Source organism: Oryx dammah, unplaced genomic scaffold, assembly GCF_014754425.2.
Source record: "Oryx dammah isolate SB20612 unplaced genomic scaffold, SCBI_Odam_1.1 HiC_scaffold_8, whole genome shotgun sequence".
Lineage (NCBI taxonomy): Eukaryota > Metazoa > Chordata > Mammalia > Artiodactyla > Bovidae > Oryx > Oryx dammah.
The window spans coordinates 21,879,999-21,892,120 of NW_024070192.1; the positions used below are offsets into that span (position 1 = coordinate 21,879,999).

Genomic DNA, 12,122 nt, shown 5'->3' on the forward strand with positions numbered 1-12,122 from the left:
CCTTTTCTTTAATAGTGAATATTTTACAAATACTAACTGTGGGTCAGGTTCGTATAAGCGCCACTTGGATCCTGAACCACCCTGATGGGGGGGGGGTGCGGGGGATGGTCCTCTCTTCTTTTTTTCCCCAGATACGGGGACAAAGGCTTAGAGAGGTTCTGGCGGCACACTGTCCCAGGGCATGCTGCAAGGACGCGGAGCGTCCTCACCAGAACTTTCAGCCCAGAGTGCTGCCTCTCTACAGGCCCCCAACCCAGCTGCAGCCTCAGTCCCCACCTCGTGCACACAGCGGAACAGCTCCCAGTGGAAGGCGGTAAGGTGGTTGGCCACATCCTCAGGCTCCCCGCGATGGATCTCCGTGTCTCCAGGGGAGACCTGGATCTCCTCAGGAAGGGGCACCTGGTGGGGCAGGCAGGGGCACAGGGGCTGGGCTTGTGAATTTCTGCCCCAGCCCCTCTCAGCCTGCGCTACCAGCCAAGGCTTATGAAGGAGTTCTTACCAGGGCCTCAAAGCTGTCTCGGGTGCAAGCAAACAGGTGGCTGTTGATGCCCAGTGTGGTGAAGACACAGTCTTCAGTCGGCTGGAGAAGGACCTTCTCTGCAGGAGAATGAGCTGCTTTGCCTTAGCATCGACCCCTGCACCCTCGAATCCCCCAGCCACTGCCCCATCCCGACACTCCCAACCCTGCACAGATGTACTCTAGACTAACGGGACTTGTCCTCACTGGCCTATGCTGTATTTTTTTGACAGTTTTCAAAAAATGGATTGTCTTGCATTTACAACCTCCTTTTGACTCCCAACATTCTTTTTAGCTCTTCTCTTTTCTATCGTCCCAGTGACACTGAGAAAACAAGATTTTTTTTTTTTCTGCCTTAGAGGAAAATAAGGCTATAATTACACTGCAGGGATTTTTGCCTTCCTACTGGGATTGGAGGCCCATCCTGTGTCTTTGGTCTCAAAAATGTAGCATCCGAAGATGCTTGAGGAGGTTAGAGGACCAGATTCCTAGGTGAGTAAGAGGCAAGCACCCAGAGCAGCATCCAAGTGTCCTGGACCACTGTGTCCCCAACTTTAATGTGCATAGATATCATCTGGGGATCTTATTAAAACACATTCTGACTCTGCAGGTCTAGGGTGGGGGCTGAGATACTTTTTAGCAAGCTCCCAGATGATGCTCCTGTGGCTGGTCCTAGGACCACACTTAGAGTAGCAGCCAGGGCCTAGAATTCAGCTGTTACTTCTGCCCCTGGGGCATTGGGCTTGTGAGTTTCTCTCCTTGTCCTACCACTCCCCCGCCCAGCCCCCACCCCACCACCAGCCCAGCTCTTTCTGACCCTCACCTCCTGAGGAGGCCACAGCAACCAGGATGAGGGAATCCTCACGCCCCGCAGGCTCCTCTGAGTACTGCAATTTCTCCGTCACAGAGCCCAGAATGTCCTGCACAGATGCTGAGAGGCGGCTGCGTATGGTCACGTAAGAGTGATCAGGCATGTAGACCCGGCAGAAGACTAGACAGAGACCGGAAGGTGGCTTTTCACCAGTGGGCAGAATGGCAGCATCAGCACAGCCCCCTCCTGAGCACCTCTGTTCCCCACCCCACTGCAATCTTAAATGGGTTGGCCTCTGAAAAAGATGTGAAAAGGACTGGTTCTGAGACAGAAGGAAACCCCATAGAGGGCGCCCGTGATCCGGAGACCCCTCAGAGCCCCCAGAACACTCACTCTCATCAGAACCCCGGAAAGCCACGCGGGTCTGCAGACAGGAGTCTATCCGACGGAAGTGGCGGAAGAGTGGCTTCACCTGCTTGCTGGGCGGCTGGCTCTCCTCCGGGATCCTGGTGTGGACACCACTGGGCATCAGAGAGCCCAGCCAGGCATCCTGCATGCCAGGCAGGCAGCATCAAGCAAGGATGTCAGAACCGGGTCAAGGATGCCCCAGCATCAGGTTCAGAGAGTGGTGAAGGAGGTCAGAAGACAGGACCATGGCCAGCAGGGGACAGCTGTCCGAATGACCGAATCAAACGCCACCTCCTCCCTGAATTCTTCTCTGTCCACCCCACCCACCAGCAGAGGTCACCTTTTTGTCTCAATGGCTGTAGGACATTGGGCTAATATGTGTTTACCTTCGTGTTTTATCTCTTCTACAAGATTGAGAGCTGACTGAATTTTATTTTCAACCTCCAGGCCTAGCATGCTGCCTGGTACATGGCAGGTATAGGTCATCAGCTGTTTGCTGAATTTTACTAACAAAAACTTCACAGTCTGGAAGGGAGACAGACTTGCGTACAGCTACTTCTCACACCAGACAGGAGGTGTTAGATGATATAATAAAGGCACAAGAAGAGTTTTGTTGGTACAGGGAGGCGGGGGGCGGGGGAACAGCTACCGCCAAAAGATGCTTTAACTGAGAAGATGGCATTTGACCTGGACCTTGAAGGACAACAGGAAGAGAAGGGGGTGGGAGGAGGGCACTCTGGGGTGGACCATATAAGTTGATAGCAGGAAGTTGAGAACACACAGGTGTTCATGGAACTGGTGGGTGTATAGGGAGTGTCATGCGTAAGGGGGGGATGTGGGAGATGTGAAGGGAAGGATCAGCAGAAGGCAGACAGAGAGGGGCTAGGATGCTGTGGTCGGGGCATGGATATTTTGGGAACAGAAGCACAAGGTTGTCAAGTTTGAAAGATCTCTCTGGCATCAGCATAAGACACAAAACCATAAGCTAAAGCCCTGGATCGGAGGCTATGGCCATAATTCAGGTGAGAGATACTGAAGCCTAAATGAGGATTATGACAGTGGGATGGAGAAACTGAAAGGGCTGAAAAGATGGACAGATGGACATAGTGGTGTCTTGAAGTCAGCTCACAATGGCTCATGAAGGCAGACTGTTAAATTTTGCCAACTGGTTTTAAACACAGCCATTAAAAAATTAATTATAATAGATAATTGTATATAAACATATATATATTTTATAAACTTATAGCCAAATTATTATAATACAAAAAATGTCATTTCCTAACTGTTTCACCACGTTCTCTGTGCTCTTTAGGTTATTTGTGTCTGTTGGATTTGTATGGTAAAGATACTACACAATGACCTGCTGCTGCACCTCTCTTCCCAACTTCACATTCAATGACGTCATGCTGGGAGCTTGAAATTAACCATGGTGAGCGAATTTACACCATGGGAATCAGCAAAAGCTACAAGTCAGGGCTCTTTTTCCTGAAGTGCTGGCTGTTCAATATTTATCAGTACACCACTGGACTGACAAATAAGTGGATGGGAGAATGGACCCCCAAAATGACTGGAAACAGTGCTTTGTGCTCCTCTCCAGTAAGAGAAAGGGACTGAAATCAAGGCATCTTGGAGTCCAAAGGCCAGAGGCACCCAGCCCTCTAATTGAGGAACAAGGGGGACTTCTTTCCTGGCCCCTCCCCGAGCCCATTCCCCTCACTTTAGCTCCACTGTTTCCACAAGCTGGTGCAGCCTCAGTGTGTCCTCTCGGAGGTCCTGGTAAAGAGACTCATCCTTCATAATCAGCAGGTACAGGTCCTGCAGAGACAAGGAGAAAGAAGGTGAGGGCAGGGGTCTCATCCCAGCATCACTCTCTGCAAAGGCAGGGCAGGGCCTCCATGCCTTCAAGCACAGAAGAATCCTGTAAGCTAGGACTTGCTGGCCTCTTTTCTTCCAGGTACCCAGCTTGAGAAGTATGGTTCCTTCAAAAGGGCCCCTTCCAGAGCAAACAGCCTGGTCACCCACCTTCTCATCCCAGGCCCACCTTGATGATGCGGCCAGCCCCCTCTTCCTCCTGCAGCAGCCCCTGGTAGGTGTCCAAGAAATGAAGGAGCATGGCTAGACAGGCCTGCTTCCGGCCTAGCCCCTCGGGGCCTTCCATGCCTCCTGCCCAAACAAAGCTGACCCCTAAGTTAAGAAAAAGCCCTGGCAGGCAGACTTGAGGACACTGGTAAGGGGTATGGAAGGCAAGGCTTTCCAATGGGAGCCAAGGCCACCCCTAAAAATTCTCTAGGTTTGGGGCCAGAGAGAAAGGGGCTCTGAAGTTCCCTGGAACCAGGACCCCTCATGCCCCAGCCCAGGTTTTTGCCAGAGTAGGTAGGGATGGCACCCACTTGACCACATGCAGCTCTTGCCTGTTTGAATTTCACTTGAAGAAATTCACTAGAAGCTACTCCGCCTGGACCCACCCAACCCCTGATCAGCCCACAGCCCAGAGCTCACAGTAGGCTGCTAAAGGCCGATGGTGCTAACCACAAACCTGACCATCTCTCTGTGTAAGGCCTGGTGTTTCAAAGAGAACCTATGATATTCTATTCACTTGCCTGCCATTTACAGTTAGGTCCTAGAATAACTTGGTGAGAGGCCTTATGAATAGCCCAGTCAGTGATTTGTCTCTAGTGACCCTCTGAAAGCACAGCCGTGACCTGATGTTTACATCAGACCCTGTAATAACTCGCTGGACAACCGGATGTTTAGAGCAATAATTCAGTGGGGAGAGAGGTGCTCTTAATAGAATAATAACACCTTACATCCATACAGGGCTCTGCAGTCTCCAAGCACTCCTACCTCTGCTGCCAGAATGGTCTCCACACCAGCCCCAGGGGCAGGTACTGTTTAGCCCTGTTTTACAGAAGGGGAAACTGAGGCCCCAGGAGGTCAGGTGATCTTTCTGAGGTCACACAGTTGGTGAGCGAAGAACCTGGGATTGAAACCCAGGTGTGTTTTCTTGGGAAGAGCTTAGCCCCTCACATCCCATGGCATGTGGGATGCAGGGAGTGGCTCCCTCCTGACCTCCCCTTTTGCAAGCTTCACAAAAGGATATTACTGGTGCAGCTCCTGCAGAAATTTCTCCGTGGGAAGGAAGAGCGAATGAGTGAGGACGATGTCATCCAGCAGGGTATCTGTAAGAGCAGTCGCCACCACTGATATCAGGAGGGCACTTCCAGGACCTAGTGGGACGCTCACCACGCCCCCTCTCTTGCCTCGAGGGCAAATTCTCTTTAGCTGGGCTGGAGCCTCAGCCACTTGCCCAGTCATGCTCTGCACATGCCCCACCATACATACATACATACACACACACACACACACACACACACACACACACGTGAAGGTTCTGGGCAGCCGCTGCGGGGGTGGGGTTGGCAGCTGCCGAGGCAACTGGAGGGAAGGAGGGGGCGCCCTCCGATGGCCACGCCCACTTCTCTCCAGTGTGCGTGGGTAGCGGGTCACTTAATACGCCAAGCTTGAGATCTGTCCCGGGAGGGGGGCGGGGAAGAGAGATAGTCCCTATACGTGTCTCTAGGCCAAGAGAACTTCTAAGCACAGAGGTAGGGTCAGCGGCAGCGTGTGTGTGTGTGTGTGTGTGTGTGTGTGTGTGTGTGTGTCCCTCCTCCCCTCCCCACTCCCTACCTAAGAGTTTTGAGTTCCAACTAGGCAGGTGAGAACCAGCCCCATTAAAAGGGAGAGGGACGACTGCCATCTCTTTGATCCCAAAGCCTTTAAATAGAAAGCTTATGTCCTCCAGCTGCCCAGGGATGGAAGAGTTAATGATGCAAGGGTGGAGGGGAGTGGCTCCTCGCACCACCCTTTCCCCCTCTACACCCCCATCTGGGCCTGGCTCAGCCAGTCAGCCAGGTACAAGGTCGCCCTGACTTGCAGCCAGCCCTGGGGTGGGGCAGGGCAGCCTGGCACACACAGACAGGCAGGGCACGGGGAGGGAGCCAGGCGTCCTCATCAGAACAGGTTAGGGCCAGGTCCCCAGGTAGTGCCCCAAGGCTTCTGATGGCCCTTGGGTCACCATCCCCTGGCCTCCAATTCTAGCCATGAAAGTGGAGCAGGTGAATCAACATGAGATCCTCAACTTCAATGGTTTCATTTCACCAATGAGAAACCAAGGCCCAGAGCTGAGAGGAACTTGCCTGGAACTGGAGTAAGAACCCTGACTCCTGCGTTTCTGTTTTTTTTCTCACTGTGCTTGAGGCAAGCAGAGTGTCAGAGTGAAGTACAGTGGGCAGCGGGGGGCTGCTTTGGCTTGTTTGGGGTAGCTTGTGCAAGTCTCCCCCACCCACACACCCTGGGAGGGAACTGAGATAGCTTAAGAATATTGGTTATATTGGAGAATATCAGAGTGGCAGGTTAAGCTTGATTCTCTATTCTGGGACTGCTTTGGGGTTCCCCCAAACCAGTTACTCTGGAGATCCAGCCTGCCAGTCCAGGTAATACAGTGACAGTCAGTTCAAGAGTCCTTCCTCAGGGGGCACTGAGCAGCATCTGTGGCACCAGGCCCTGGCAAAAGGGGAAAGACAGTTTCTCCCTTTTTCTCTCTGCCCAGTCTTTAGAGTGAGTCAGAGAGCCCCCCAGCCCTGATCCTCAGCCCCAGGGATGGGGACGAGGACTAGGGATGTCCCCAAACCTTCCCTCTACTCTTTATCTCACAGGAAAGATAAACACAGCAAAGGAAGAGGACCATGGGGCAGAGTGGGGGAAATGGTGCCATAGGGGCTACAGTTTGGTGTCTGTCTCTTCCTAGGCAGGCTCTGGTCCAATGCACAGCCTCCCCAGGGAATGTGTCATAGAGACACAGTGTGTGTAGTGTAGGCGGGAAGTTATGGTTAAGAGAGCTGTGTGTGTCTGATATTTTTCTAATTAAATCCAAAAGGTGTCAGCTCCCCAGGGCAACTGCAACCTGAGCCAAAGAGAGTACTTGGGTCTTGAGAAAAATCTAGGGGAGTGGAGCCCCATTCCACACACCTGGGTTAGGGCTACCTGCAAAGGTCTGGGAGCAATGCATGAAACCCCCATCTGTAAGCCCTCAGCCTGGGCTCCCAATCCTCAGACCCCACTGGGTGTTAGTGAAATGCTGACAATTAGCCCTGAAGACCCTTGGTCTTTTACTTCAGCCGCTAACCACCAATCTGGGGCCTCAGTTTCCTCAAAATGTCCTTAGCAGGAGTGCTGGTGGGGAGTGGCAAAATAGCTTCATCGTTTAGGGAATAAGCCTCTCAGGGTGTGGTTATTTTTAAAGAGGCCCTGTGCTGAGGCCTGCCGCCGGAAGGGCGGGAGCTGGAGAGGTTCAGACCCCCCTGAATGCTGCAGGGCCTGAGGTCTGCCCAGCCACCAGACACCTTCTGAATCCGCCCCCAACTAGAATGCCTCTCTCTATACGCGCCCCCCCCGCACCCCCAAGCTGCTAGGGACAATGCATCCCTTTGCCAGAGCCTAAAGGCAGCTTGGGCCGCTGTGTGCCTGTCTGGCACTGCCCCGCCAAGTGGGCCAGCCCTCTGCTCTGGGCCTTCTAAAGAGAACCCGGGACTCCTAGAAGGTCTTCTGGGGCTTGGCCACCTCTAGAGGGCTGCACTGACTGGTCTGGGCAGCTTCCATCTTAGTGTGTCAAGCTCTAATTCTCAGCCACAGAAGGAGGTAGTCAACACTGGGGACCCATAGAGTCTGGATGAAATGTCCAGGGGAGATGAAGGGAGGCTCAATGAGGAAAAGGGGTTCAGCTTCTTCTCCAGGCATGGGTGAGGCTGCTACGCAGAGGAAGGTGGCACTGTCACTTTTCTGCTGCAGAAAGCTCTGTCCCTCCCATAGGCCCCTACCCCACTTCAACCGACCACTCAACCCCACACCAAGACTCCCGCACAGGGCCACCCTCACAGTCCAAGGGCAAGCAAGAGGACCCAGGTGGGGGAGGGGGCAAACCCTACTCCGGGATGGATGAGCCAGCCCACTCCTTACCTGAAGCGGCGCTGTCCCTGGTGGCCCCTCCGGCCAGCCGCTCCAGAACCCAGTTCAGAAGATGCTCCGGCCGCTCGGGGGCGCCCAGAGGGGCCCAGGGTGGAGGAGTCAGAGGCTCGCCGGGGGACAGCTCGTCTGAGGAGTACGAGGAAGGGGAACGCAGGGGTCCCCCTCCCCCGAGCGGCCCGGGCCCCGGGACCTCCTCCAGCTGCAGCCAACAGGGCCCCCCGCTGCCGAGCTCTTCCGCGACCCCCGCCGGCTCTCCTCCGTCCTCCTCTGGGGGCGGCTCCAGCCCCGGCTCGGCGGGGGGCTCCCGGAGGAAAGCTGGGAGCAGCAGGCGAGACACGCTCTGACGCCGCTGCAGCGGCCGCAGTCCCCCGGCTGGACCGCCGCCCCCGCCAGGTCCCCCACCCCCTCCAGGCCCGCCGCAGCTCCCCGGACCCCCGCCGGGACCTCCCGCCACCGTTCGCCCCGCCAGCTGCGACGTCTGCTTCTTCAGAAATTTCTCCAGCGGCTTCATACCCCCCCCCGCCCCTCTCCTCAGGGCCGCCAGGGGACCCAGGTGTCCCAGGCACGGGCGGGGGGGGCAGGGACACGATGCTCAGAGCCGGAGGGTCAGAGCTGAGGGCCGTGCCAGGCTCCGGACTGGGGCCAGAGGTGCCCGAGGCTCGCTGGCCGCAGTCCAGTGGCCAGTGGCCGGGGGAGGTACCAGAGGGAAGGAGTGCCGGCTCTCAGTGGCCCCCCATGCCGGCTGCAGCGCACGCGGCCCAAAGGGTGGGCAGACTGCGGGGCCGGTGCCCAAAGGATCTGCGCTCCTGGGCCGGGCTGCAGCGGCAGAGGCAGCGGGCGGAGCGCAAGGCTGTGAGGACGCGGCGGCGGCGGCGGCGGCGGCGGCTGCGCTCCTGGCCGGGGGGAAGGTGGCAGAACTGAGACCGCGCCCCCTCCTCCAGTCCCCGCCCAGTCCCCGCCCCTACCGATCATGGGCCCGCCCACCTGGGCCGCGCGAGGCTTGAACTTGGGCGCTGGGGCTGACCGTGAGCGAAAACAGTAAGGGGCTGAATGAGATTGGGTTCGGAGTAGACGCAGACATTAAAGGCAAGGGTGAGGGAGTCATTTACCAGTGGAGAGGGAGCTTCCTGGCTCGAGGCTTACGAGGACTCTTGGTATCACTGCAAAAAATCAGGCTGCCCCCCTTGATGGACCTGCCTGTATTCAAGTGAGGGAGGCCTACAAAAATTGCTGATGGGGTGTCCATCACTCTCGATCTCGACTGTGCCCTCTGTTGCCATACTCAGTGGAGTATGCGGTCTTTATCTTCCTTCTGTAAAAAAGGCTGGGGAGGCCTCGAGTGAACTGGCATTGGAATGGGGGAGGGGGCATGGGGGGGCACCAACCATCTGCCCTTTCTGGTAGGGCACAATAGATGGTGAGGGCCTGGCCTGTGAGAGGCAGGTACTGGCAGGCAGGTAGGAACCCAGCAGAGAGCAGCAGGTTGTGGCAAGTCTAATTAGGGTGAGGAGAAGAGATGGTAGGCAGAGGGAGAGCGAGACCAGGAGCGCAAGGGCACCTTCACCTACTGGCAGCAGAAGGAAGCAGAGCCCTGGAGATGGGTGACAAGCTCTAGAACTGCCAACCAACCCCATCAGGCATAGAGAGACCCTCCAGAGGTGACACAGCCATGGAGTGGGGAAAGTGGTACCGAATATGCACTCCAGACGATCCTTATTTCTGATGCCTATGCCCAAAGCATTCTGTCACTAAGGATAGACTGTCCCAGGTAGAGGTGGGTATGGAGACACGCTCAGGGTAAGCAAGTCAAGGTTAAAGTAACAAGGTGGGGCAATGGCACCAGGTAACATGTGGGTTGAGGCTCCTTGGACAATGCCCCACCTCTGTTTACTGTGCATGGGCCAGGCAGAGACAGGAATGCGAAAGCCTGGGAGTGGTGGCAGAACTGAACAGGGTGTGTACTACACGTGTCACCGTGTGTGCTTATCTGGTCCGATGTGTACAAGAACATGTGTTCACAGAATTAAAGCTTTGCACACCCATCTGTTTGTGGATTTGCAAAAAGGAACAGTAAAAAAGGAAAGAACACAATTTTGGCTGACAAGCTAGAATAGAGATCCAAGTATCAGTTTCCTGATACTTTCTTCACTGGATACCCTGATGTCTCTGGGGTCAAGAGGGGAAACTGGCTGGAGTGGCTTGGAGCTCCCCAGGCATTTCATGAACTGAGTAAGAAGAGAGGAGGGCTCCACTCCCAGCACATGCCACAGTTACCAGATTAAGCTGGTTGCCTTGGTAACGTCCTCTCTGGGCAGGATTTGGGATTGTCATTTAGGAAGGGGGAAAAATTGGGGAGTGTGGAGCTTGTTGGGGCTGCAAATACAAGGGTCAAAGAGACTCCTGGAAATTGGAATTGGGGAACAGGACCCCAGCACCCTCCCAACTACTCAAGGATATCAGGCATAGACTAAGTTCAAGACCTTGAATCAGAGAGGAAAACCAGCATCAAGTTATGGCGCTCCTGGAACAGCACTGGTTCTCGCCCCAGTTGCACATTGTAATCCAAGGAACTTTTCAAAAATAATGTTGCCCCGGCCACACCTCAAATTAATTAAATCAGATCGCTGAGGTAGGGCCAAGGTTTATGGTATTTTTTTAAAAAGGATCCTCAAGTGATTTGTGTAGCCAGGATTGAGAATTACTGCCCTAGAGGGACAACCCAACCTAAGTGGGCTACTGATGCTGGGAGACAACTTTGGAATTCTAAGTCCTTTGCTGTTCTGAGTCTCCCATAAGGCCCACATGCTGACCACGTGGGGAAGATGGTTGTCAAGGCATCTACACTCTATGATGGAAGAAACAGGGAGAGAGGGCGGTGTGATTAACACCTGTGAGGAGAATGGGGCCAAAAAGTTTAAGCACCCAGTCCATGGACTTCTGGAAGGGGATAGAGCGGGACTACCTAAGGCTGATCTGTCTGCCCCTAACAGTTGCCTTCTTTCTGCCCACTGAGAGGCAGGCTGGGAGGGCAGAGAACCTGGGGGCTTTGCTGAGCTTGAGTTTCTTCTTGCTGAGCTGGTTACCAGGGCAACAGAGAGAGCAATGGGATCTAACTGCAGGACTGGAGAATCAAGAGGCAGGGGTGAAGGGGAAGTATCTAAACACGCTTATTCCTCCTGCCAGTGACCCACCCCCAAGGCTGGCTGGCATTCTTTGTATGACCCCACGAGATCAGGCCCATACTTACCCATCACTCTGCAGGGGAGGAGAAGGGAAGTTAACTGACATGACTCAAAGAGAAATATGGGGTGAGGGTCAGAAGAGGGGTGAGAAGCATCAATGGTTCTCTGGTTGTGGCAGCAGCAGCAAGGGACATAGAAGTCCCAACTGTCATTTGAAGATATACCACAAAGATCTATGGGACTCAAGGACAGCTGCTGCCAGCTCCACACTGAACTCAACTGCTGCCCCACACCAGGGACAGCCTTTGTAGTAAACTTCCACACCACCCAGGATCTGGAGGAGGAACTCAGTCAGCTCAAAGCTAGCTACCCAGTGGCCTAGCTAACTGGCAGCATAAGCCAGAGCTGGTCTTTCGATCTTTTCCTTTAGCCAGACTTTGAATATATGCAACTGTTAATTATTCTATACATAAATTTTATTTCTTACAAAACTCTGTATTCCATATTGCTAGGTCATTTCACTAATTTTATGCCACATTTCCATCAAGAATTATTTCCCTGGCAAGAATACACAGAAGAACTGTACAAAAAGGATCTTCACGACAAAAAAAAATAAAAAATAAAAAAATAAAAGAATTATTTCCCCAAATCACAATCTGCCAGATTGTGTGTTGTTGCTCTAAGTTGTGTCCGACTCAGCAATGCCATGGACTGTAGCCCGCCAGACTCCTCTGTCCATGACATTTCTCAGGCAAGAATACTGGATTGTCCCCTCTTCTTTAATTGCACTAAGACTGATACAAGCCTCTCAGACTGTGGTCCTTGATGTTTCATGCCAGTGCAAATTTCCTTAAGAGGACAGCTATTTCTCCACACTTCCCCCTTATCCAGGACCTGGTACACTTATACTGACATGTGGGGCACCACCCTGGGAAACTTGCTTGCCAAACACAAAGGTAGGCAGGCATGAAGGATACTAGATGTCATGTGGGTATACAGCATCTATTCGTTTTTCTGGCCCCTGCACTTCCAGTCTAAAGGACTGCATATTCCTGGTGTCTATGCAGGAATGTGGTTAAGAAAGTTAATCGATGGGGAGTCACTTGTGGCCCCACTGGGGCTTCTCACCTCTTTGGGCTTCCATTTCTCAAGCGTGAGCTGGCCAGAGTTGACTGTGACT

General features: G+C 53.9%; 1 protein-coding gene across 5 annotated transcripts in view; it reads right to left on the reverse strand.

Annotated features, from left to right (window-relative positions):
• RAPGEFL1 (Rap guanine nucleotide exchange factor like 1) overlaps nt 1–9,543 on the reverse strand; it is an 18,940-nt gene extending 9,397 nt beyond the window's left edge. Inside the window, exons 1-9 of one of the 5 annotated variants that reach the window (XM_040245447.1) lie at nt 8,870–9,137; nt 7,752–8,653; nt 4,837–4,915; nt 3,778–3,913; nt 3,454–3,551; nt 1,722–1,834; nt 1,341–1,508; nt 500–612; nt 277–399 (exon numbers count right to left, since the gene is read on the reverse strand). In XM_040245447.1, the coding sequence (XP_040101381.1) occupies nt 277–399; nt 500–612; nt 1,341–1,508; nt 1,722–1,834; nt 3,454–3,551; nt 3,778–3,913; nt 4,837–4,915; nt 7,752–8,271 (1,350 nt within the window). In that variant the 5' untranslated portion in view covers nt 8,272–8,653; nt 8,870–9,137. Of the gene's footprint in view, nt 1–276; nt 400–499; nt 613–1,340; nt 1,835–3,453; nt 3,552–3,777; nt 3,914–4,836; nt 4,916–7,751; nt 8,654–8,869 lie in introns of all 5 variants that reach the window. The other 4 variants (XM_040245448.1, XM_040245446.1, XM_040245444.1 and 1 more) reach the window with 4 other exon arrangements.
• Nucleotides 9,544–12,122: the final 2,579 nt, after the last annotated feature.